Source organism: Molothrus ater, chromosome 7 (genome assembly GCF_012460135.2).
Source record: "Molothrus ater isolate BHLD 08-10-18 breed brown headed cowbird chromosome 7, BPBGC_Mater_1.1, whole genome shotgun sequence".
Taxonomy (NCBI): Eukaryota; Metazoa; Chordata; class Aves; order Passeriformes; family Icteridae; genus Molothrus; species Molothrus ater.
Window position 1 is genome coordinate 19,668,784 of NC_050484.2, and position 27,364 is coordinate 19,696,147.

General features: G+C 36.8%; 1 protein-coding gene and 1 long non-coding RNA gene across 3 annotated transcripts in view; one reads left to right on the forward strand and one right to left on the reverse strand.

Moving 5' to 3' along the window:
• Positions 1-615: 615 nt before the first annotated feature.
• Positions 616-18,901, reverse strand: LOC118688698 (uncharacterized). Its single transcript, XR_004980501.1, has 3 exons — positions 18,471-18,901; positions 12,104-13,170; positions 616-2,345 (listed from the first exon to the last, which is right to left on the reverse strand). It is a non-coding gene; the product is annotated as an uncharacterized LOC118688698 (long non-coding RNA).
• The window catches only part of LOC118688697 (sodium channel protein type 2 subunit alpha-like), a 43,135-nt gene continuing 30,663 nt past the window's right edge, over positions 14,893-27,364 (forward strand). Inside the window, exons 1-11 of one of the 2 annotated variants that reach the window (XM_036386445.1) lie at positions 14,893-15,204; positions 16,852-16,970; positions 18,294-18,383; positions 19,234-19,362; positions 19,804-19,895; positions 20,956-21,192; positions 22,214-22,277; positions 23,428-23,569; positions 24,378-24,584; positions 25,422-25,712; positions 26,338-26,718. In XM_036386445.1, coding sequence (XP_036242338.1) covers positions 14,932-15,204; positions 16,852-16,970; positions 18,294-18,383; positions 19,234-19,362; positions 19,804-19,895; positions 20,956-21,192; positions 22,214-22,277; positions 23,428-23,569; positions 24,378-24,584; positions 25,422-25,712; positions 26,338-26,718 — 2,025 coding nt within the window. In that variant the 5' untranslated portion in view covers positions 14,893-14,931. Of the gene's footprint in view, positions 15,205-16,851; positions 16,971-18,293; positions 18,384-19,233; positions 19,363-19,803; positions 19,896-19,994; positions 20,087-20,955; positions 21,193-22,213; positions 22,278-23,427; positions 23,570-24,377; positions 24,585-25,421; positions 25,713-26,337; positions 26,719-27,364 lie in introns of both variants that reach the window. The other variant, XM_036386446.1, reaches the window with a different exon arrangement.

The window sequence follows — 27,364 nt, forward strand, 5'->3', positions numbered from 1 at the left end:
GAGTCCCTTCTGTATGTAAAGTTTTAATTTATTCTTGGGTTCTTACTGTGCTGATGAAACCAGTGATGTATAGATCTAGGCTGGGGTTTCTTTAGCTTGAAACTACAGCTTTCTCAGATGTTGCATTTGCAGAATCATTATCCAGTGTAATCCTGTAAAATTCTTGTTTGAAGTGCTGTATCTGAGTGGGGCCCGAGTGGCCAAGAAACCTAAAGTGTCCCTGTGTGTCCTTGCAGTGTTAGCTGCTGCTGCAGAGGGGCTGGAGCAGTGTCCTCTAGCAGCAGTGCCCTGTGTGCACGCAGGGCTGGGCAGTGCTGGGGTCCCTCAGGACTGTGCTGTGCCCAGGTGCTTGCCAGCAGGCAGAAAGATGATGCCATTTATGCTCCACCCAAAGCAGGACCTGGCAGGTCATCTCTAGCTTTTTTCTGTCTTGGATGCTCCCAAGACCCCACCAAGTTCTGGGACAAAACAGGCAACCCTTTTGCATTTGTCTCCCTGTTTGGCTTTGTGTCTGGACAGCTGTGATTCACTGAACACATTATCCTGGTACGAAAATGAGTAGATAATCAGTGATGATATACTACAGAGGAGAAATAACCAAATACAAACACAATATTGACACTCACTTTGATTTAATTTTAAATTGTATGTAACTTTACAATGCTTTTATAGATAATGATTTACCTTGCAACAGTATCATTGATAAGGGGGTTTTTTGTGCCTTAAGTGTGAAATATGAAATCCTACTGTGTTCATTATTATACCTTCAGGTTTCCTGAATGTATAATATATGTCTTAGAATATTTACAACATCCCTGGGAAGTATTTTGCCAAACTATTTTTACTGTGTATAAAAAACTTATATACCTGGAGTTAGGCTATTACAGATTGTATAAAGGCTGCATCTTTCCCTTTCTCCTGCCTTTGTTGTATTTCTTTTCTTTCCACAATTTCTTTAGTAATTCTTGACTGTTTCACACCTCACCTCCCTTACCACAGCCACCCTTTCCTTCTGATGTACCCCACCCCCAGCTGCCTCCACCCATGGCACTGATTTCCCTCCCAGGTGAGACCCAGTTGTTCTGTTCTCATACCGCATGTGTAGAGGAAATGTTTGATATTTGATCAGACAGCAGCCAGGAAGGAGCTTTCTGTTTCTAGTACCCAAATAATTAATCTGAGTATGCTTCTTAACCATCTGGCTTGCTCAGCTAGCATGCAAATTCTTTATAATAATGAGCAATGTGCCTTGTGAGCAGCTGGCCAGCCACGAGGAGATGTTTATTTTGAAGGTGTGCCACCTAGCAGGGACCTGTCCTTCTTTGCCCTTAATCCATCAGTGGCTTCTCTGGGACCTGCTGCCTGGGAGCTGCACGTTTGCTCAGCATTGGGATTATGGTTGTTCAACAAGTGGTGTGTTTTTATGTGCTGGCTCAGCTTTTGTATCTCCACCCTGATTCTGTCTGGGAACCCTTCTCTTACAGCAAGGTTTACATTGAAAAGAAAACATCAGAGGAAATGAAATAAATCAATTTTTTGAAAATATGCAGTATCTTCAGTGTTCTTAGGATTTATAAGCAGATTAATTGGTACAACAAGAGACAGAAGAAAACATTTAGAATACGTTTATCTACAATTTGTTTATAAAGGCTTTGCAGCATTCTGTTGAAAAAAAACCCCATACCTTCTGATTTGCTACAAGTTTTTCTGGGTTTATTCATCTGGTGCACAGGATGTTTTAAGGCCTTGAGGGTTTTTCCTACCTAGATGGTGGGGGAAAGAGAGGGTCATTATCTGAGAGCTGAATTACTGGGCAGAATATTTCTAGTGTTGGTTGTCTTTGATTGCATACAGGCCAATGGAGGCAGGAGAGAGGGGAGTTGAACAACTGGCACAGTGAGGTGGTACTTAATGAGGAAAATAATGTGTGAAGGCACTACTCAGGCAAACATGTCTATAGAAGGTCCAGTGGAAACAAAGGGGACTTTATATTTGGAATCACCTCATATTAAGGGTAACATGAAGGTGACTGCTTTCCATATAAATCCATCAAAATCTGAGAAGTCTTTATGACAATTGACACCTCAGGTTCAGCAGAGGGATCTCATCCAAAAACAGAGCCTGGCTAGGACATACCAATTTTCATGGTGTAGGTTTTTTTTTTCCTTCTATCCCAATCAAAAGACAGTTTCTTTTCTGTTAGAGTATTTCTGCTTTGGGTCTTGGACTCCAGCTTTTGTGTAGAGCAGTGGTGGTACTGAGTTGTGTTGAACTTCTGTTGATCTCCCGGTCTGTCCTAGAGGATAGAAGAGAGCAGTTTGCTTGTCCTCTCCCTGCAGGCAATCCTGTTAGGTACAATAGCCTTGATCAGCACAGCCTGGATTTCTCCCAGAGCCTCCACAAGAGATTTCCCGGCATGTAAATACATGACATTGTGGACTACTGTGTTAGATAAATCTGAGTTCTGTGTTGTATACCACTTCTGTTAAGAAAAATATATTCATTAACTTACATTAGGATTCAGATCCTATTTCTTGGAAGCTTAGTTTTCTTCTTGCAGGTCAATTGATGTATTTTTAAGGAGTTACTACATTTTTCCCTGGTTAAAAAGATTATACAAGTCTTTTTATAAACAGAGCTCTTGACTTACTCTCAAATTATTCACTTCATTAATAATATGAACCTCAGTTTTGGTGGGAAAACACAATTCAAAATTGGAATGATGCCTTGCATGACTTTTAAAGAATTTATAAGGAAGTAAAACCAATAAGAATTTTTATTATAATTTTCTCTTATGATCTTAAGGATTTAAATCTTATCTCTTTCAAGTGATATATCAATTACCAGTTCTTTTTGTTAGACAAAGACTGTCATAGGCAAGAAGAGGTTTAAAATGTTTTAGAGATAATATTTGACAATATTATGTAGAGGTTTCTGTGACCTAATAAAGATTATCTTTTTAATTAGATTAAATAAATTGAATGAAAGAAGAGGCCTTTTGTCTCGAACACCTAATAGCCATGATCACCTATTTTGTCTTTCTTTCCTTCCATCTGGTCACTGGAGGCATATTTTATTTTCTTATCTTGTTAAAGCTTTGTCCTTTCACTAAATTCAGAGTTCTCTCCTTTGTAGTGAAGATACTACTTCATGAATGATGACAAAGAATAAAATTACAGCCTTCAGAAAATAATAAATAAAGATGATCTTCAAGTTTTTCTGTTAAAAATCAGTTCTCAGTCAGATTGAGGACAATGCTCCTTCCATTATTGGACAAATGTGTCAAGTGACAGTAGCTTAGTACTTTAAGAGTAATTTAAGAGATGTAAATGTGTTTATCAGCAAATCAACTAGCCACAAAATCCTTTTTCATGGTTTTTGCATCATGGTAATGGTGATGTGTGCTTGCTGGAATCTTTTAGATGGAGATGGGTGTTTAATTGAAGAAGTCTTTAGTAACTGTTTTTCCAAAAATGGTGATTTACTGCCGTTCCTTGGTTTCTTTTGCATTGTGAATTTTCTGGCTCTTTTCTAAAAGTTGTAACATTGTTTATAATGGGTATGTAATCACTTCTAGCTTTAGAAAGTTGTACATGAATTTGCAGATACTCTTTTTCTTAAACTAATAGAGCTTTGGTTTTGGCTAAGCTAAAAAGAATTATGTACTCTTCTGGAAATCTAAGTGATGCAGAAAAGTGAGGGGGAAGGAATGCAGGCACTGACTAATAGGATATTCCCCTCTCCTGATGAATACTTGATTGAATTATTGATTCCTACTCTATGACTGGGAAGGAAGAAACACAGAAGGTTTTGAAGCTGAATGTCATTCCACAATGCTGACAAAGTACAGTGGCTCTGGTGGTCTGGACTGAAACAGCTGCTTTCCTTTTGTCTGAAATAGAAAATGGCAGCATATTATGTAAAAAAAAAAAAAAGAAAAGAAAAAAAATTACTTTTTTAAAACTAACTGCTGCACTTTATATCCTGCTCTTTTAATGACTGTTTTCTGTGAATGCCTTGCAATTCTGTTTTATGTTGCACAACCACAATATAAATAATCACTGCAGTTCAGGCAGAGATTCCCTTGTCTAGGGGACTGTGTACTATGGCACATGTATTAAGAAAAGTTGTGTGCCTGCAGTGAGGAACAAGATTAGAGCTAGTTTTGGTTGGGTTTTATGGGTTTTTGGGGCCGGTGGGGGAGGGAGGATTTTTTTCAATCTCTGTCCCGTGTATGCTCATGGCTACTTCTAGTCCTGTTGCTGTAGGTAAATTTTCAAACATCTGCCTGTAGATGCCACCAGATATTCATCTGGTGCTTTTTTGTGCAAAGTAAATGATCATCAAGTGTCATTTCTGAAAGGATTCCTAATGGCTCTAGATTTTATGATGAACAAACACTGATAACTATCAGGCCATCTTTGGATGTTCCCTGTGCTGATCTTGCAGTAGTAATAGAAGCGAGACTCTCAGCAAGTGCTTTCATGTGTGGGAGGTGGGGCCTTTGCTGGTCAGAAGGGTGTTTAACTCTCTGTGCTGGGCACAGGGACAGGCCTGTCATCAGGGGCACCCAGGGACATCTTCTACCCCATCAGGCATCTCAGAGCCCTGTCCAGCCTGATGTGCTGAACCAACCCTCAGGGTCCAGGTGGGTTTGTTCAGAAAGATTATGAATCACTGAGTTCAAGGCAGGTGATTCCAAGCCAGTAGATGGTTCTGTGACTTCAGAATAAGTATTACTGGCAGACACTTTTCTATGCGGCTCTTTTTCTTTTACCAAGTGGCACATCCTGATAAGGCAGCATGAACTTGGTAGTTTTTTTTTTTTTTCCTAACATAGCCATGCTGCTAATAAAATGATTGCAAGCAATTTGAATATTTCACAATTTACAAAACATAGGGCAATAAAATGACCAACTTTGTCTCCTTATTCTTAATCACTGAGTTTTTAAGCATGCTTCAGGAAAATACAGATATCTGGCATTCTAACCTGAGGTGAAAAAGAATTTTTTTTCAATTGTTCAATATGTTGTTAGTGACCAGAAGAGGAGATTGAACCAGAACACTACATTTATCTGTCTCTAAAGATTATAACGAAAAAGGTCATAGAAGTCTATCTTTTTCTTTCTATCTTCAAGAATCTTTTACACTTAATTGCTGAACAATACTTATCATTGTACAAGCAGTGAAATCCTTTAAAATGCATTTTCAATCAGACAAATTGGTTGTAAAATGTATTTCCCTGGTTGGATTCTAGTACTATTAATGGTAATACTTCATTAATAATTGTCAATATTTCAGTATTTTTCAACAATCCAATATGATATAGTGTTTTACTGCTGCCTCTTATTCATTTTTCAGCTGGAAATTGGTATCAGCCAGTGCAGTCTTGATTTTAAAAATCTAAATTTAAATGCAGAAGGTAGAACATGTTCAGTGGAGGAAAAAAAGGGTAAAACAGGTTCAGTGGGGAAAAAAAAACTATGAAATTAGATTAATATTTCAGAATTTTCTCTCCTTTTTTCTTTCAGCAGGTTTTGTTTTCTTTTGGAGATACTGTCATATCTGTTTATTTATTCATCATTTCCTCTGCAGGCACAAGAATAGCAATAACTTGTTTGGTTTTGGTTTTGTTTTTTTTATAATAGATTAATCTAATCCAGTTCATTTTTCTTGTCCATAATTTTTGTTTACACAATATAGAACAGGAGTAATTTTCAAAAGCAAGTAAATATGGAAAGTAACTGAAAACATGACCTGTGTTTCCAGCTGTGCTTTAGTCTCCAGTGGTGAGGGTTTTGTATGAGAAAGTCTCCTGTTGAATTCTTGCCAACTGGATGCAATGTCAGATACATTTGAATGCAGACCTGTCTCACAATATAAAGCTGAGAATAAAAGGGAATGAAGGAGGACAAATACTTCAGAAAATGTTAAGACGTTTTGGATTCAAGCCCCAGAGAAAACTACTGCCAAATTTGTCTTGAAGTTCCTTTGTTCTGGCTTATGATCACATGAATGTCTGAAAATGACTGATAAAGACTAAGAGAATTACCATTGTTTATAGGAAAGACTCAGTGCTCATAAGAAAAAATTTCCTTTAAAAAATAATTACGCCCCTGGACACAACTGAGCAGAACAGACAGTGTAGTAAATCCAGGGCTTATTTGTATGTGAAAGAGGCCTGTGCTTATCAAACTAGTTTCACCTTGACACTTTCTAACACTTTAAATTCAAGTAACCTGTTTTCCGAGTTTCTTTCACAATCTCTTTTCCATTTGTCTCTTTCACTTGTGAGAGGAAGCAATTCTGTATTAAACTAGTTCTGATTGTCAGAACATGGAGAAAAACCAAAGGAAATGCTCTCTAGCTCTTTACTTCAGGCCCTGGCATAGTTGTGGATTTTGTTTGGTTAACATTTGGCTTAAAATGATGATGATGAGGGTGCCTGGTTTGTTTGGGGTTTTTTGGGATGAACTTGGTGTGAGAAAAAGGCCTCTTCCCCTAATTCTGTTATGTCCACTCTAAGTGCTGTGCTATTTGTAATTTTAGCATGTCCTGCAAGTTCCTACAGCACTGTTGATATGTACATATTTTGTGTATATATTTTCTGCTTCAGCTAGAGGAGTTTCTTTGGCTCTCCAAAACACTTTGATTTGTCTATACCCTCCTGGCACCTTTGCTTGATGATTATTCCTGTGGCTATTCCACAGCTAACATGTCCAAGAGAAGACATGCTCTTACATTAGTTTTCATATTTATAAAAAACAGTGTTTTTTGTAAACCCATGGAAATGCACAGTAAGTGAAATTTTAATATTAAGTGAAGTTTGAATAATGTGAGTTTTTATTATTAATGTTCCATATAAATTGAATTGGTTAGGACAGAATATGTAGATGACAAGTAAATAACAAGGGACAAACTAGTAACATGCTATGGAACACAAGTCACAGGAGGTAAGGAGCAAAGCAGACATGTAAGAGAAACTTCTTCTGTTACAAAGCCTTGACAGTGGACTTCCATTTAAAAGTTCTGTCCACAGGAATGAATATTTTGGAGTGATGCTAATCGCACTGTTTATACTGCACCCAGTCACAAAATCACAGAATAGGTCAGGTTAGAAGGGACCACAGTGGGTCATCATGTCCAACCTCCCTGCTCAAGTAGAGTCATCCCAGAGCACGTGGCAATCTGTACCAAAAAAAGCTTTTCTTTGTAAATAATTGAACCTCCACTAAAACAAAAACTAAACCAACCAAAAATGAACAAATGCACTTTTGAATGCCATCATGGTATCAAGTGTTCTAGCATATTCTTGCTTTCCTTCTCATGCTCTCATGTTCATTGGGAAGCAGATGGTGAACTTTGTCAATGAGGCTGACAGCCTGAAATTCTCTTGTACCAACACAGCATTGTGTTTCAGGCTGTTGAACTAAACAGAGTAACTGGTATTGAACTCTCATTTCAGTTTTACAGGCTAATTCTGCTTCTGTGGCTTTTTTAATGGATGTCATTAGTAAACAGTCTTTTTCTGATACATACAAAAATTCAGTCATATACCGGAAGGAGCAAAATCCTTTTTGAACCTAACAGGTGGACCTTTTCAAGAACATCCTACCATCAATCTCTGTGTTGATGTATGCTAATGCCATTTTCCCCTTTTTGTGTGTTTGCAGGAAGCCCTAGAATGGATGTGGGAATTTTGCCCCCACATTGCTATAAACTGAGCCAGGTTTTACCAGTCATCCCAGCCTGTATCCATTTGCAGAACAGTAGCTGAGTCTTTCTAGGAAATCAGACCAGCAGAGAAAGTAGACTCAGATTACACTAATGAGGCCATTAAGTGAGATATAGGGAGCCTGTCTGGCCAGAAAGAGGAATGGAAAGAGGTCTGGCTGTACTCCTTGCTTTATCTCTTTTACGTTCTGCAGTCAGTTTTCCCATTCTGTGTTTACTTTGGTGGCAGAGTTGCTTTCTTCCTCCCCCTGCCCCTCATCCCCTGCCACATTCTTTTTTCCTGTGTTCTCTTATTTGCCAAAAGGAAAAAAAAAGTATTCAAAAATTTGAGGGAGAAGACCTGACATCAGTAGGTTCACTGAATTGATGTCACCAAATGAAAATTCTAAGATTTTTTATTATAAATACATGAAAGTAAGAAGCACTGATGGGCTATTGAAGTGAATAACAGCCTTAGTGTAGGAGAAAATCTGGTATAAACTTGTCTTTGGATTGTAAGAGGAGTTAACAGGCTGAGGAAGCTTTAAATTAGGCTTATTATGCAGAGAGTTGGCTACATGACTTATTTGAACCTAACTAGAAGCAAGGTCTTGATGTTTTGAGCAGTGTTCCTCTGGTCTGGAAAAAGTAGTCCAAGTAGTCATGCAAATAGCAGAAATATCATCGTATGTGCATGTCACATTTGTGGCAATGTAAGATGCTTTTCACAGTTCTTCCATGCCTTGCCAGTAGTAAAATCTCTTATGGTTTTTTATTTGCTGTGTATTGGCTCTGTTCCAAGGTGGCTGCTTGATACATGGGGATTGAATTGCTTGTTTGTGAGGACTGAATTTCCTAGATCTGCACCCAATTAATGCATTTTCTGACATAAAGGAAAGGCAAACTGATCTGCCGCCAAGTGGTTGCAGATTCTAAAAATGGGCTTCTATTAGAGAATTCTTATTTTTGAAGATCAGCTGTAGCATCTTGTATCTTTTAAGCATTTTTCATTCCTGCAATATTAATATTTTTGATGTCTTCCATGTATTACCATAAGCTCATAAATTGAAATCAGAGGCTATTGAATTGAAAATATCTAGCTTAGAATACCTTTGGAAGAATTAGAGGTCATGTAAGGCAATTTTCATATAAGGAGTCCATTAAACTGAACAGAAATTAATTTTGTCCTCCATAAGCATTTACTTTGGGTTTTAAAATTATTTTCGTGGACAAGCTATAGAGAATGAAATGACTTACAGACAAAAGAATGACATGGTAAAAATTTTCCTTAAAAATCAGCTGTCCCACTTAGTGCTATTGCATTAGCACAATCTTTTGTTGAGAAGTATCAGGGGTGAAATATAGCATAGGTCTAATCTATTCAGTCTCAAAGCAATAAATAATTCAGAAACCTTTTAGTTCTTATTGATGTTTAGGAGCAGATGCTTTCTAGATTAAACCACTGTCCTAAGAATTCTCTGGATTTGTCTTATAGCCTCCTGCTTGTTTTGCAGTCACAGACTGTGAATTTCACACAATTGTGCAACTGACATAGCAGTAATAAACCCAGCTTATTTTCTGTAGAAATTGAAGGCTGCATCACTGCTCAATGACAATATATTAGTTAATAGAGTAAGTCTTAATTTATATAGAAGAATTAAATGTCCATGGAAAAAAACACCTTATTTTTAATATACAGAAATGCACAAAAAAAGAGCAGAGCAAAAAACAAATCTGTAAATTTGTTTATGACTCGTCAGATTTGATCACTTGCCTAAATGAAATTCACTGAACATCTTTACCTGATTGCCTTATTTTTAATGAAATTTCATACATGTGAAGCTAAGATGTTTTTTGAGGCGTAGTAATTTCAGTAGTATGGCTTCTTTAGTACACTGAAAGCTTGATTCAAGTTACTCAAATAACATTATGAAATGTACCATAGCAGAGAGAACGCTGGAAACAATACTGTAAAAAATTGGTCATTATGTTGTAGAATATATAGTAGGAAGAGCAGATGTCTTATTTCTACATTTGAAAAATGTTAAGATAAAAATGCTGCGTTAGGGAAACACATTTTGTAAGTATTGAGGGCTTGTTGCTGACTGGTTAGGTTTTAAGCTTGACCATTATTTTTGCAAATATTAAAAGTAATATATAGAAATAAATGCATATATATTTATATTTTAATTTTTTATATATATGGAAACAATAAAAACTATCCATTTGTGCTTTTTTTCATATCCTGGTGGACACAAGCTTAAAACTCCTGACTTAGTATAAATGACCCTGATGCTTTTCTTTGTATATGTATTAAGAATATTTTCTAAAAGATATTTTAAAAATTATTCTTGCTCACTCAACCATATTCCATAAGAATATATTTATGTTAACATTAGTATCAGGTTGTTAACTGGCTCATTCCTGCCCCAGGAGTTTCCTCCTAGTACCATGCTGCTACAGGGTCTGTGGTTTGTAGCAGTTTTCTGTAATCTTTCATTTGTAATTTGAATTTTCTGTCCTGCTTGATGGACAGTCTCCAATCAGCCTTACATGCACAACCTAGCCATGAAAGATTAGAAGCCTGTTTATTAACAGTAAGTTGAGAAAATGGGGATTTATGTGTTGGGTTTTGTTTTTACTGATGTTGGTTTTTTTTAATGTTGGGCTTTCAGAAGGACCTTTGTGGGATTTTTGGATGGAAGGGTAACAGTTTCTTCAGGATTCACGTTAAATATGGTTTTCTGATTTGATTGTTACTACCTTAATTTGTAATACAAATGCTGTCAAAATTGCAAGAAAGAGACGCATTTAAGTCATTAAACCAATCCATCCTGCTTTATCTTTTTTTTGTTGTTGTTTTTCATTCATTTTCTTTCTTGGGTAAAGTGATTTTCATGAGATAACAATATAAGCAGCATCACTTTCTTCCACAGTGCTACAACATTTATATATTTGCAGTACTTTAAAAAAGCCATGAAAAGGAAATAGCCACTGAACTGAAACTCAAGAAGTATTTAATAGGTGTGGGGGTTTTTTCCAAGCATGGGCTGTGATTAGGCTGCTAGAATGAGGCATTCACAGAAGAGATTGTCATGTAGTGGAAAATAACTTTTTTTGTTTTGTGTTTACGCTGAGAATTGTGCTGCAGACATTGTCTGTGGTGTCTCTAGAGAGAAATGCTGGAGTTCATCTCAGCCCTGAGGGTCCCACTTCAGCCTTGCTGAATAAACCAGCAGAATATGAACATGCAAGTGGAAAGGTTGGCTTTCATTCTGATAACAACTGCAATAAAACTGCCATAAGGCTGTAGTGGTATTTGCTAAAATGAATAGTCATGAACTTTTAGTTTTACGCATTATAAGCTTTTAAAGAGTAAATTCAGACAAAATGCATAGACAGACATCACAGTTAGTGACATTTTCAGGTACATGTTTGATTTGAGTAGTTTCTGTGGGCATCACATTCATCACTTTCCAAGTCTATATGCCTAACGTTGACTAGAAAACTGTTTTTTAAGTTTTGCAGAGTCTTTATCTGAGTAATGAGAACATCCTCCAAAAGACTAGCTGAATGTTATGTTATATATTTGCATTCTCATCCAGTATCTCCCTTTTTTTTTCTTCTTTTTTTTTTTTTGTTTTGTTTCGTTGGTTGGTTTTTGTTGTTGACATGCTAGCTTCTGAAGATAATCATTGAAACACATTTGCCTCAGTATTTCTTAGACTGCCAAGTGTACTCCTACTTGTTCATAGGCATAGTAGACTGGTCAGTGGTGTGTAGCTGTGCTGAAAAGCTTGTATTTTATACAGCCTGTAAAGAGCACCATTCCTGTGACAGGGCAGCACCATTTGTAAAGCTCCTGTTCTATTTCGTTGTAAGGTAGAAGTTGGTCTAATAGCTGTAGATCTTGCTTTTTTTTCTCTTCAGCCTCTAAAAGACTTTGTGCAACCATCTAACCATATTAGATAATAACTGAGTGTGTGTGGACTACTTACAATGGCATTAACTCTTTGCATCATTCATGAAATACAAATTTTATTAAAAGTGCTGTCCTCAGAATCTGTTATAATACATGTAGTACTGGTATATAAAAAGTCATTCCTATATGTTACAGACTTTTTTTTAGGAAAAGCATACTACTTAAGTTAATACTGCTACCACCTTTTTGTAGGGGGAAGTCCCTACTAGTAGGAACTTTCCTTGACTTCAAAAAACAAATTATATAGACTCAGCTGCTTGCACTAAGGAAATTATTTTTCTGAATTTTCAGCTTACAAATGAAGAAGCAGATAATACCTACCCCTCCATTTTATAAAAAAAATAAAAACAAACCCAGAGTTGTAAGCTAAATAAATGACCTAAAGGTACCAAGTAATATTTGTGTTACCTTAGTTCTTAGGTGAAAATGAAGCTGAAGGAAAGAGATCCTGATGTTCTTCTTTGGAAGACAGATCTCTCTCCCTTTTTGCTGGTGAAGGTTTAGAGCCACGTGTGTCATTCAGCTTCTGAAGGAAAAGTACCTTTTGGGACACAGCTGGTTCTCAGTCCAAGGACGACTGGTCAGATCTTCAGGTTCACTGGTGCTAAGGATTTGAGAACAATTTGCCCCAAAAGACTAAACAGCAATCAAATCCTGCATTTGAAAATGGTGAATCGCTTTAAGATGGAACAGATGAGATGAGGCGTTTTGAAATAAGGAAAGACTTGGCATTCTCAGGCTTTCTTTCTTTCTTCTTTCTCTCACAAACAGAGAAAAAAACTGTTTGTGTTTTTTTAAAGCACTTAGCAGGTGACATGAAAAATGTCTGATTTCTATAATTATTTATAAGGAAATTTCTCAGCTCTGTAGTAGTCAGTGTAAAGAGCCCCCCCCCACTCTTGTTGTGTCTATTGTGGTATGTGCCAAAGACTTGGAACCTGTTGTGGCTCAGCTGAAAAAGCAGGGATTTGAAGTCTGTCCATAACCTCAACTGACTAATTTTGAAGAAGAGATGGCTTGCATCATGGGTTGTCTGTCTGTCCATGGCAATGTAGTTCCTGCTGTAAAATTGTTAGAAGTAGAAAATTTTCTCAAGTAACATTAAGTTGACCTAAAAGTTGGCATAGAAGAGGCAGCTATCTGGGATTCGCTGTGTCATGGGTTATTTGACTTTGGAGCTGTTACACTTCATGAAAAAGTCTGCCATCAGTATTTTTCCTTCCCAGTGCATCCTCCCTGCATGCACTGGGGTCAGAACTGGCTCACTCTGTTGCTTTTGTGGTGGCAGGAACCTATAGCACTTGCCATCGCCTAAATCTGCTTTAAGTTTTTTCCAGTGAGGCCTGTGTTTCTGACACTGAGGCCTGTGCTGACTCTTGAGCAGTGGCCGCGGTGTTTCAGGGCTGCCAGGCAGGCTCTGAGCGGAGAGCCCAGGGCTGCCCTTTGCCCAGCTCAGGCAGGATGGGAAAACACACCTAGAAAAGAGCAAAATGCCACAGGTCAGTGTGAGGAGCACTCTGTGAGAGGGTGTGAGAAACAGCTCCAGGGCCAGGGGAACAGGAGTGCAAGGAGGGCTGCAGGTTGGAGCAGAAGCTCCCTGGAAGCTGTGGGACAGGCCATGCTGGGGCAGGTGTTTCCCTGCAGTCCATAGAGGAGGAGAGTGCCAGAGCAGATACCCAGCCTGCAGCTCTGGGGGACTTCACCCTGGAGAAAGTGAGTGTTCCTTCAGGGAGAGGCACTGCAAAGGCCACACTGGAGCAACCTTATCCCACAGCTTCACAGCCTGTGTGAGGGACATGCTGGAGCAAGGGAAAAACAGGAGGAAGGAGTGGCAAAGAACTGCAATGATCTGATGCCAGCCCCATTCCCCACCATCCCCATGCCTCTTGTGGGGGGAGGAGGTGTAGGAGTTGAGCAGTGAACAGTGAAGTTGAGCCTGGAGCAAACAGGCAGAGGGAAAATTCTTCTAGGATTTATGGTTTTTACCTTCCAATTCTGTTTTAATTGGTAGTAAGTTATTTTTCCCTAAGTGAGTCTGTTTTGCCCATGACAGTAATTTGTAAATGATCTGCTTGTCTTTATTTTAATACCTGGGCTCTTTCACTTCATTCTCCCCTGTGCAGTTCCTTTTGTGGAATGTCAGTGGGAGAGCAGCCAGCCAAGGTCAACTCACCACAATGTTGTGTTGACAAAGGCTACAACACTTAATGACTGTCAGCAAGTGGGACTGGATTCCATCTTGTGTCTGTTCAAAATAATTGGTTTATTCTGAACATACTGCACCCTTAGGTGCTAACTGTACACTCACTGTGGAAAATATAACCTAGAAAGAAATGATCAATTAATGAATTTAATGAATTTATTATTTTTAAGTATTTTGACAATATCCTTGTTCTGAAAGAGAATACTGTGCTTTTGATTGTGCTGTGTTTTTTGTATAAATCTAAAACACTTCATCCATCATAACTTCCTTAATTACAGAGGGACAGCGCATCAAAGTTACAGTTGAAAATCAGGTAGATACGAATCAGAAAGCCTAAAAGGGAAAGACTGAACTTTAGGCCAGTTGCTTTCTGCCTGTGAATATGGCTTTATAGATAGAATGTGTTTTTGTAGTACCTGACAGTATAATATAAACATTAGTTTGGCAGTCATAGTATAAGCCACCAGATGGAGCAATGTTGCCTTAAGAAATTGACAGTAATAAAAATGGCATGTTTTTTCTTTCTACTTTTGTAATATAAATGCAAGTTTTTTTTAACATGGTGTGCCAAAAATGTATAGATCTGTATGGTAGAGGTTGTGACCATTGACTGCAATACTTAGCTGTGCTGAAGCATTTTTTTTACTTTTTCACAATAATGTAACTTAATGTCAGGCTAGGGAAAGTTAGAATTTTTTCTCTTCTTTTGTTGTGAGGTATTAACCTGAGTTGACAAACTGTAAGAGAATTTGATCTCTTTTTTTTTTTTTAATTATTTTCTGTACTTCTTAACTTCTATCTCTTTGCCATGAGAAGCTAATTTTCTATTAAATATCTGACTCTTAATTGAAATATTTCTTGCTACAGGGCTTTATAAAGAGAAAAGAGGCAGATTCTGACTATGCCAAAAGCTTACATTTGGGGATTTTGTTGGTGGTGTGACCTTCTGTTTCTTTTTTCTTTTTCCTACATGTCCTCCTAGGATCTTCTTACACAAGAGCCTAAAAGCATTTAAAATTTGCAGAATGAGAAGATGGCACAGGCAATGCTGGTACCACCAGGACCTGACAGCTTCTTCTATTTCACTGAAGAATCTCTTGCAGCCATTGAAAAACGTATTGCTGATGAAAAATTTCATTGTCACCAAGAGGAGCCTACAGATGATGCTGGTCATGAAGCAGATCACCTAGAGCCAAATAATGACTTAGAGGCAGGAAAGACACTGCCATTTATTTATGGTGATATTCCTCCAGGAATGGTGTCTGAACCCCTGGAGGACCTGGACCCATATTACATCAATAAAAAAGTAAGTGTTTTGAACTAAGAATGTAATTAGAGCCCTCCCGTTTTACTATAACCTGATAAATGCTCTGCTGGGGAGCTGGTCAGAAGCTCTGGTTGGAAGTATTATGCAATAGGTACTATCATGTTAGTTATTTTGATTTCTCTAAAGACTACTGTAACTCTTGGTAAAGTTGTGCTTTAAAAAAAAAAAAAAGGAAATTTTCTTTTAATGTCTCATATTATGGTATTTTAGTTAATGGATTTTGTATTAAATGTCCTGTAATCTCTGCAGATCTGATTTAATGCTGAACCATTAAACTTTCCATCTCTTTGTCTGCTCTCTGCGTTTTTGTAAGAAACCTGATGCCTAAGATCTAGTTCATTACAGGCATCTTTAGACAAAATCCTCACTCAGTCATATGACAGAATAATCACTGTCAAGCATTCCTGAAAATATCATTAAAATATTTGTTTTACAAAATTAAAAAAAAAATGTAAAGACTAAACCAGTCTTTGTGTTTCGATATTGGTTCTGTGTTACAGGCAAAGACAAAATCTAAATTGATATATACTGATTCAGTTTCATTTATAGATATACTGACAAAAAGGAAGAAAGGAAGAAAAGAGCAAGGTGTTTACTTTGGCAAGTACAGATGAAGGAAAGTTATTTTTATATATGCATGTGAAGTGAAATGATGTCAAGAAGGAATACAAAACTGAGTTTACATTAAAAAGGCAGTAAAAAATAAGCAGCAAGTGGCTGTTTTATTGTGTAATAAATAAAAGACTTGTTGAATTAAAACCACAGAACAGGTTTTTGAAATTAAGTACTCAATAATCAACAAAATAGTGTCTTGCAAGATAAGAATTTAACAAAAGAGCTGTATTATATCAGTAATAACAACCTAATTAAAGCATTTTTTTCTAGTATAAAATGTTGAAGACTAATAATCATGCAGATTTTTTAGTTATTTTAGTTTTTGTTCTCTTAACTTCACAAACACTATTGACAAATGACCTGTTTCTTTTACAGTAAAATGTCATTGGAAAACAGAAATATTCAGCGTTATAACCTGCTTATTTCCAGATTATAGATTTTGAGAGAATAATCATTGAATGTAGATTGAATTAAGATTTCATTTGATTAAATTTTCATTGTGTCTCCTATTTAAAATCAAAAATTATTACATTTATGGTAGTGGCGGTTGCACAAGCAATAAAGCCAAGGATTTTAAAAGTCAAGGATGTCTCCCCCAAAAGCAGTTTTAACATGCTGAAATGGTTAAATAGTTCTTTGTGAGATCCCAAAAATTGTTACTTAGGTGCATTGTTTTGCATTGCCGATTTTGTTCTGAAATGCAAGTAAAAGAGCATCATTAAATTTAAATTTTAAAAGTCATATTTTTAATTATAGTTTTAATGTAATTACTTAATCCTAGAAAATCTGAAATGCAGATTTTAAGAGCCCAGAGACAAAGAATGTGTGGTGTAGAATTTTCTTTGCTCATATGAAAATTTAGAATCTGTTATTTCCTTCCGCGATTTTACTGAAAATAAATTTAGCTACTTAGGTGTGTGTAAGCAGCCTGTACTATGGCAAGGTTTCTAAAATGTATCCTTAGTTTCCTAAGCCCGCTACCCTCATGCCCTTTTTGTCTATTTTTTAAAGACATTTATAGTACTGGATAAAGCGAAGACAATCCACAGGTTCAGTGCCACACCTGCCTTGTACCTTTTATCTCCTTTCAATATCACTAGAAGACTAGCTATTAAGATTTTGGTTCATTCATATCCTTTTCAAGTGGTTTGTTAAAAATGGTTACTGATTAATATTACTAATGTTAACACCAGGAGTTTTGATTTAGTGTTTGAATGTGTTCCTGCCAAAAAAAATGATTCTTTCAAAATCAATCTGAGCTAAGATTAGTCACTTAACCTGCTGATTAAATTCAGAAGAAGAGAAGTCATTAGTAGAGTTCCCTAAGATGCAGTATTGAACCCACCCCTGTCTAAAATCTTTATGGATGATCTGGATGAAGGGGGTGAGTGTACCCTTGGTAAGTTTGTGGATATCACCAAGTTGTGTGGGAGTGTTGACCTGCTGGAGGGCAGGAAAAGTCCTGCGGAGGGACCTGGGCAGGCTGGATGGATGGGCCAGACCAAGAGCCTGAGGTTCTACATGACCAGCTGCTGAGTCCTACAAATTGGCCACAACAGCCCCATGCAGTGCTGCAGGCTGGGGGCAGAGTGGCTGGAAAGTGGCCCCGTGGGAAAGGGCTTGGGGTGCTGGTAGACAGCAGCTGAACAAGAGCCAGTGCATGCCCAGGTGGCCAAGAAAGCCAGGGGCAATCCTGGCCTGTATTAGGAATAGTGTGGCCAGCAAGGCTGGAACAATGACTGTCCTCCTGTACTTGGCACTGGTGAGGTCACACCTTGGGTGCTGTGTCCAGTTCTGGGCACCTCAGTTCAGGGGGGACATTGAGGTTCTGGAACAGGTCCAGAGAAGGGCAGCAAAGCTGGTGAAGGGTGTGAGTCCTGTGAGGAGCTTCTGAGGGAGCTGGGGGTGTTTAGCCTGGAGAAGAGGAGGCTCAGAGGGGCCTTACTGCTGTCTACAACTCGCTGGAAGGAGGGTGTAGCCAAGTGGGGGGCAGGCTCTTCTCCCAGGTAACCAGTGACAGGACAAGAGGAAATGGCCTCAAGCTGCACCAGGGGAAGTTCAGGTTAGACATCATTTCTAAGAGGAATTTCTTCATAAAAGAGGTTGTCAAGCATTGGAATTGACTTCCAAGGGAAGTGGTAAACTCAGTATCCCTGGAGGTGTTCAGGAAATGACTGGATGTGGCACATAGTGCCATGGTCTAGTTGACAAGTCAAGAGTCAGAAGTTGGATTTGGTGACCTCAGCAGTCTTTTCCAACCTAAATGATTCTGTGATAGGTGTATAACCATCATTCTTGTGAAATATCTTTGCATTATTTATGACATTGCTGGTGATAGTAAACTGATCTGTATCATATATGTTGTCAGTATTCTATGTCCTGGTCAATTCCTTGTATATTGCATTATGCAAATTTGGCTCTTAAAAGGGGTATGTTCCTTAACTACGGTCAACATTGTTCAACAAGGTCATTATGCTCACTATTTTGGCAAATTGTGTATTAATGACATGGAGAAATCTTCCAGAATGGGCAAAATATGTAGAGTAAGTATACTTAAATAGGCTAATAATTTTTAAAATGCTTTAAAAATGAAAAGCAAATTAAGAGCTAGACCATGCAGTTTTACTTACTTGTGTAAAACCAGTATTCTCCTTTTTCCTGCTTGGAGTTTGATCATCCCAAAGCAGCACAGTCCTGCAAGCTCTGTGAAGGAAGGAAGCTGTGACATTGTTAACCTTTTTCTCTGAACAAAATGCTGATAAATATATTTCCTCAGAATGTTCCTACAAGCAGTGTTTTCATGCATTCTCCTTCCTGAGCTGTTCTTTATTATTAAAAAAAGAAAAAAAGAAATTGGTCATTCCATCCAAAACTATTGGTTTTCAGTGTGGAAGATGCTTTCCATAGCCCCTCTGAAACACCTTCATTTTGTGCAGCAAAATCTAATTATGGGACACACCCACTCTTTAAAGAAAATACTCTGCTGAGGATTATTGTTTATCATTCTTAAGTCTACGTTCTCAATTGTCAAGTACCTTCAGAAGTACTAGGTTTTACTTAGCCATGGACTTCATTTCTGATGTGGCAACCATGCTCAAATGTTATTTGAACAAAACTTTTTTTCCATGTTATTCATGGTTATCATTCTGCGTGCTGAAATTAAAAAATCTTATGTGCTAGAAACTGCAAAAATATTTTTCAGACAAAATGCAAAAGTATAATCCTATTATCTCACAAAAGAATGGTGGAAAACCAGTCATACTTTATGTGAGTTTATAACTTCTGTTCCGTGCATGTAATAATTACTGGGTTTGAGTTATTTTCCTGTATGCTCATGGTGTATCACTGAACAACCCAACAATCTTTAACTTTTGCTTGAATGTTTTCTCATAGGTACACTTTCACTGGAATTTATACTTTTGAATTTCTAGTAAAAGTCTTTGCAAGAGGCTTCTGTATAAATGATTTTACGTGCCTTCGTGACCCCTGGAACTGGCTTGATTTTGTTGTCATTTCCTTTGCGTAAGTATATAATTTTTTTAAAGTAAAATAACCAAGCTTTTTGAACCTGTAATAGTTTGGTAGGCTTTTATTAGTTCATATAAATTAATTGTAGCTGGATTGTGCTTCAAGTTTTTCCACTAGAATATTTTACACTAATGTAGCACATAGCAGAATTAGTGGACTATTCCACAGTACAGAAGATACCACTAACAATCAATTTAAAATAGGATTTTAAAAACGAAAGCAGGTCTATAGGTTTCATTTTAAATTTGCAGTTAATGGTAAATCTTAAGGATGAATTTCTTAGGTAAAACTTAATTGAAACAGAAAAATATGAATGCAAGTCTTTAACTTATTCCTTAAAAAAAAAAACAAAACACCAGGATTTCTGGATTTCAGGTCCAGGTAAGTAGTACAAGCTCTGCCTCAATTCTGAATAACTGTGATTTAATCCTACAGGTATATAACAGAATTTGTAAACCTAGGCAATCTTTCAGCTCTTCGAACTTTCAGAGTATTGAGAGCTTTGAAAACTATTTCTGTAATTCCAGGTAAGAAGTAACTGTGTAAAATAGTAGACACTCTACATCACCTCTATTTAATTTTGTGTGTGCTGTCATTGTGTTTGTGTGTGGAATCCCTCACTACAGATATGTGACAGAGTTTGTGGACCTGGGCAATGTCTCAGCGTTGAGAACATTCAGAGTTCTCCGAGTTTTGAAAACAATATCAGTCATTCCAGGTGAGAGCGAGGTTAAACACTGAGGCTGACTGAAACTGCACAGAAGCTGAACTCATGTTTTTAACAGAAACATCCAGGATTTTGTCTTAATTTCAATTTCATTTCCTTTTCTAATTCTGTAAAACAGTCAGCCTCAGAGTTTAATAGTCAATTGCATGAAGAACTCATTTGCATAGCCTGTATATTCCTCCATTTAATAATGTGAAATTTTCTCTCCCACGTTAAGGATCAAAATTAAGTCTTTTTAATGTGAATGTTCTATATACATATTTATGAAAGACATTTGGGATTGAAAATTTTAGAGTTTTGTAAAAGTTGAATTTCTGACAGAGGAATAAGATAATAATGAGTAGCATGGGGATTGCATGATGTAGTTATTAGCTTATGATGCCTATCTTCACCAAACCCCACCTCCAACAGAAGATGATGCATTAGAATGCAGACATTAAAATTGCTGCTGAAATAAAATTGTGGTCTCTTTTTGTTTGCTGTTATAAAACCATATGTTGTGCATTGTAATAGAATACTGGCAAAGGTTTGGAGCAAGAGGCATCAAAAAGAAAATAATAAAGAAAATAAACTATTTTCTTTAGATGTAGTGTACATGTATAGAGAGCATGAATTCAAAGCTCTTGATTTGAAGAGCAGGTGCTTTGGAATGTATGTCATTCATTCCCATTCATATTTTCAAATTATTTTTCAGGAATGATGAAACTTATTGGTAGCTTTTCCTTTGGAAAATATTTTAAGACTGTTTTTTTTAAGCTGTGCATGTTATTTAGTAGTGTCTTGGAGGCTAGATTGATTAGATTGCATTTTAGCTTAGTTAAATATTTAATATTATAATAAAAATCTGCCTCTGTTTGCAGGCCTGAAGACTATTGTTGGAGCCTTAATTCAGTCTGTGAAGAAGCTCTCAGATGTGATGATCCTGACTGTGTTTTGCCTGAGTGTATTTGCACTGATAGGACTGCAGCTGTTCATGGGCAACTTGAAAAATAAATGCCTGTTCTGGCCATCAAAAAATTCAACAGCCTTTGAAACATATGTAGTTCCATACTTTAATGATACAGAATTTAACTGGGATGCGTACATTAATGACGAAAGTAAGAAATACTGCTGTAATTTGCTAAAATTTGTATGTAAACCAACACACAATCACAAGATAATATGTTCTCTTTAGCCTGTTTTATACTGCAGGCTAAAGATAAAAAAAACACGATGAAATTGGACAGCAAAAAATAGGAATTTGTGTATATTGCATCCCAAACTCATGCTGATGTGATTGCTCTTTCCTTTAACTGCACTTAGAGATGTAATTAGTGGCTTAGGTTAGTTTTAAGGTCATGGAATCATGTGGGTTGGACAGGATCTCCACAGTCCAGACCAACTGCTGCTCAGCTGCAGGTCCAGTTAGAGCAGACTGCTCAATCCCTTGTTCCAGTCAAGTTTTTAGCATCTCTAAGGATTGAGATGCCACAGCTTCTTCTGGGCAGCGTGTGCCAGTATTCGACCAGTCTCACAGAAGCTTTCTTGAAAATCATTTCAGAATTTCCCATGCTCAAACTTTGATTAGTGGCCTCTTATCTTTCAGGAGTACACTCCTGAGATGAGTCAGGCTTCATCCTGATTACAGCTTTCATGTTATGTTTGCAGGTCGAGTGAAGATCTTTGCACGTCCCTTCCTCCCCGCCTGCTCCCTCCCTTGTCTTCTCAAGGCCTCACAGAACCAATTCTTTTAGGCACTTTTTGTATCTTTAGGGTATAAAAAATACGTTGTTCTAGGCCTTTATTTTTGCAATGTATTTTTGTTTTGCTGCTCAGAGAAGCTGTGGATGCCCCATCCCTGGAAGTGTTCAAGGCCCCGATCTATTAAGTGCATGGGGCCCCGATCTATTAAGTGGCATTCCTGCCCCTGGCAGGTGTTTTGGAAACAGAGGTCACTTCCAACCCAAGCAGTTATATGATTCTGCCAGTATTTAAACCCACTGTTGGGAAAACATTAATGGGAGATTATGAACATTCAAAACCTGATGACTTGAACATAGATTCATCCTCACAAAAAAAAAACCAACAAACTAACCTCCTTTCATTTGTAAACATGTTATTTCTTTTTTTTCTCTTGAGGTCATTTCTATCGCCCAGAAGGAGCAACGGATTTTCTGCTTTGTGGCAATAGCTCAGATGCAGGGTAAGGTACACTGAAAATGACATACTATCTGTCTAAACATGTAAAAAAAAATCAATCTAAACTTTAAAAAGATAATTTAGTTACCTAATGTCACAGTTAATAATAATATGGTCATGGTTCCTGGCAGCTAGGCACTTGAATGAATACAAATGTTAGATGACAAAATACTTTGCTGGAAATTTGTTTGAAAAGCTCATATGTAACTGGAAAATTCCATTTAGCTGGTAGACCTTGTGTTATCAAGGACTTAAGAACATTGTTTGCCATGGGTTTCCTGCCATTTCTCAATCCTAAAATAGCAATCATATAATAACCAAATCATATCATTCTATGTGCTTAAGAATTATCAGTCCATCCCTTGGTTTTGGTTGGTAATAGCTTTAAAACATTCAAACTATTTTTGTAAACATTTAATTTATGTATGTAACTATGAGATAATTTTGTGTACATGTATAAATGCACATCAAACAGGCACACATACGTGAAAAGAAATCTTCACAGTGTTTTTCTATAGAGGTTTCGGGGACAACAGCCTCTTTTGTCCTAGTTGAAACAGTGTGCTTACATTTGATATCAAGATTGCATCACCTACTCTCAAAACCAATATGAAAAATTTATTGAGATAAAAGAGATCTCTATGCTGGTTATTTTCTCTTGACAAATTGGTAGAATTTTTTAATTAGGCTCACAGATGTGAAGAAGCCAAGAAATCTGGTATGTCAACCTCACTGACAGACAAATTTCAGCATAAAATATGTGTGCTGGCTGTCTTTTTCCTGCATGGAAGTATCCACCTATTGGAATATCTATGCTAAGTACATTTATTACTTTCATTGAAGAGATATTTTCAGAGGTAATATTGAACTGTTGATAATAAACTTTATTTTGTTTAAAATTGTGAAAGGCGATAGAAGGAAATGTTGTCATCACTTGTTTGCTCTCTCTGGATTATTTTTTAAAGAACAGACTTTTAATTTCCTCACTAATCTTTGAATTGTTTTAAGCCATAAATTGTTTAAGCACCATCCACAGATGAAGCCTCATAAGAAGTTCAAGAAACAATAATTTTTTAAAAATAGTATTATATGAAATTTTTGTATGGATTGTTTTGCCTCTTTTGTTTTGTTTTGTTTTTTTTCCCCTCTTCTAGTAAATGTCCAGAAGAGTTTATCTGTGTGAAAGCTGGTAAAAACCCCAACTATGGATATACTAGTTTTGACACATTCAGTTGGGCTTTCTTGTCACTGTTTCGACTGATGACACAGGACTATTGGGAAAATCTTTATCAGTTGGTGAGTACATTTTTAAAATTGTGGTCAATGTATTAGTGGCCCCAAATCAATCATTCTTATTTGTATTACATACCATTGCTATTGTTAGCCATTAACATTCATCAAAGGAAGCAAATTCAGTTGCAAAACTAAGCGGACGTGGACACTTGATACAGAATCTCACATGATTTCTGATGAGGCACATGAAGGGTTTTTTGGTCCTTAATTTAATTTTTGCAGTGTATGTTTCATTTTGTGCCTCATGATATTTTCAAAATAGTCAATATTGAGTTTAATAAGACTTCATGATAGCAAAACCTGAACTTTAATTTCAGTAGCCTTAGTCCTATTTTTATAACTTAGAATGCATGACTTGATACAAATTAACTTTCTTACAGTAGCTTTTCATTATATGGTGTGGGCAAATGTGTTACTTATAATAAATACTATCTTCTCATTATCTAGTCAATTGTGCCATTTTTAGATCATTTGGTTGTTTCAAAGGGAAAGCATGCTAATACATGGTAAGCATTCTAAGCCTCCAACCTGTGATATGTGACTTACATTAAGAACTCTGATCCCACATACTTCCCAAGATTATTAGGCATTGAAGAGGTTTGTCACAAAGCAGCATGATTCTTAGGCATGGTTTTCACCTACAAGTATGCTCCCTTTATATTGATTACTTTGTAATTCAGAAAACTTGTATGATTTTACTACAGAAGGAAAACCAACAAAGTTTTGCACTTTTCAACGTCATTTAATGCTTAGGAACTGCGGACGTGATACATTTCTTCACTAGCTGGTTGATTTCTCTTCTCTCCTATAGACACTACGAGCTGCTGGCAAATCATACATGATATTTTTTGTTGTGGTGATTTTTCTGGGTTCCTTCTATTTGATTAACTTGATTTTGGCTGTGGTTGCCATGGCCTATGAAGAACAAAATCAAGCAACTCTTGTTGAAGCAGAGCAGAGGGAGGCAGACTTTAAACTGAAGCTTGAACAACTGCGGAAGCAGCAAGAAGAAGCTCAGGTATTTTCTATCAAGAATCTGGGCCTTAGTGTGCTCCTTTGCATGCTATTTGTTAAAACAAAACGAATAATTAAATTTACATATTAAAAAAATCCATTCTTTAACATAACTTGCAAATACTGTAGACTGCTTTTTCTATGCCTCTTTATTGTTTTTAAAATAATATATAATATTATAATATATAATATATAATATATAATTGTTTTTAAAAATATAATATAAGTCTTAATGAATTTCTGAACTGAGAACAAAGAGTAGCATCCAAAACAGAATAATGGTTTTAAATGAATCTCTATTATCTTGGGGTAGTAGCTAGTAAACTGTCATGATGACTTTCCAAATTCTCATCTTAGAAAAAATTCAATACTTTTCAACCCTTGATTAGAGTGTAAAATATTTTCATCTATAAATTTCTGATTCATTTTCGCTACTTGTGCTGCTACTAGAGAATCAAAGACTGGAAGCAGCTTAAGGAAGCTACGTACAATAAAAGTTAGGATTAGTTTACTAAATTAATACAGACAGTCATAATACTATGACTCTGTTTAGCTCTTTCATTTTCTGTTGCATTCACTCTAATTAATAAATTTAATAATTTTCAAATATTTTCTAATGAACTTTGTGGCTGTAGACAATATGGGCTGACTCCATGACACGGATGCTAAGTAGAACTCCATTTGAATTCCATTCATACTACAGAATTTCATTTGTAGCTTTGCACAAATCCAACTATGCTGTTTACTAGAAGTAATTTGATACAAATCTTAGGAATAAGATTATCTTTCTTTTAAAATGATGTGATTTATAAAGCATCTTGTTAAATAATTGCTGTGGTAGGCAATAGCAGCAGCTGCAGCAGAGATGACTGAGTACAGCTGTGAAAGTGGGAATGCTGCGCCCTCAGATAGTTCTTCAGATGCATCCAAGCTTAGTTCAAAAAGTGCCAAAGAAAGGAGAAATAGAAGGAAGAAAAGAAGGCAGAGAGAGCTCTCTGGAGAAGAGGATGACATGAAGGATGAAAAGCTTCCAAAATCTGAATCAGATGGCAGTATCAAAAGGAAAGGTTTCCGTTTTTCTTTTGATGGGAACAGACTAACTTATGGGAAGCCATTTACATCACCCCACCAGGTACTGTGAGTAATGCAATTGTAATTTTTGGAATTTTGAGGTTATTATATACAACAAACTTCACTGCAACTTTGCAATGTAAGACAACAAAGGAAAAATAATGTAGCATTCTCTTAAATACCAACTGTAAGTTGGTACTATTTTCTTGAGTGTAACTTCAAAAAGTGTTTTGTTGCCTCTCATTTTATTATTTAGGACCTTAACGTGCACAGCAGCATTGCATTTTCCTAATTAATTTGAGATAGAAATGCCTTCTTAATTCATAAAAGGAAAGTTTAAGTATAATGTATGAATTTAGAAGACTAAAGGTATTGGTATCTTATAACATAATGCATGATCTTTGTGGATCATTGAGAGTTTATGTAAATCTTGGTTTTTCTCTTTAAAGCAGAGCATGAAACAACTATGGCCTTATGTAGGTTATTTTTTTTCTCTGCAGTCATTTACCCATTCAGTTGACTTTCATCTGCAATGCATCTTTGAGATCAGCCTGAGGCAGTGTATTAAAGATAACACTTAACAAATTCCAGGGGAATATAAATTATTATTGTTTCTCTTGTACATAGACATGAATTTTGTATACTTATAATCTTCAGACAGTCATTTTTTTATGTTTCCTTTGCAGTCTCTGCTGAGTGTTCATGGCTCCCTGTTTTCTCCCAGGCCTAGTAGCAGAACAAGTCTTTTCAGTTTTAGAGACGACGGAAGAGAGAGAGGGTCAGAAAATGACTTTGCTGACGATGAGCACAGCACGTTTGAGGATAACTCGAGCAGAAGAGGGTCTCTGTTTCTGCCGCGCAGGCACGCAGAACGGCGCAGCAGCAACATCAGCCAGGCCAGTAGGTCATCCAGAAGGCTGACAGTATTCCCAGTGAATGGGAAGATGCACAGCACTGTGGATTGCAATGGAGTGGTTTCCTTGGTGGATGGACCACCAGGTCTGTTGTCTCCTACTGGACAACTTCTGCCAGAGGTGATAATAGATAAACCATCGACTGATGGCAATGTAAGAAAGTTTAAAATTACTCGAGGTTTCATGGCCTTTCTTTATTGCATGGGAAATGTTTCAAAAATTATTGCTTTGAAAATGGATGAGAAGCTGTGAATGCTTTTGGACTCTTACTGTAATGACATGGGTTTGAAGTGGTTCAGTCAAAAGTGAGAGGCTAAAGCATGAAAGAGAACAAAGCACTAAGTTTTACATACCTGCAAAGAAAAGATATGCATGCACCTGCTTAATGAATCAGATTAGTAATGTTCCATTACTAAATCTGTTTCAGAGCAAAAATAGGATGTCCAACTCTAAGCTTCCTGTACATTATTAGATTATTTCAGTTCTTTTTTTCTTTATGGTTTTAGTCTCCTTTTAAGTGTATTTTATTAGTAAAGAAAAGTCAGTAATATGCATTATTCTGCAGTAAATATGCAGTCAATAATATGCATTTGTTCATACATTTGGTATTGTGCAAATATAGCATAGTCTTAAAGATTATGTTGACACCTTAAAAGTTCTGAAAGCATTTTTTCCTCCTGGGTTTCAAAGACTGAGTTGCTCACTGCCTAGGATCAGGGTATAATTAAAAAAACCAAAAACCCCAAGCCAACAAAACATTTTAATTCTGCTCGTTTTTTCCTTTTCCCTCAGTCTGCTT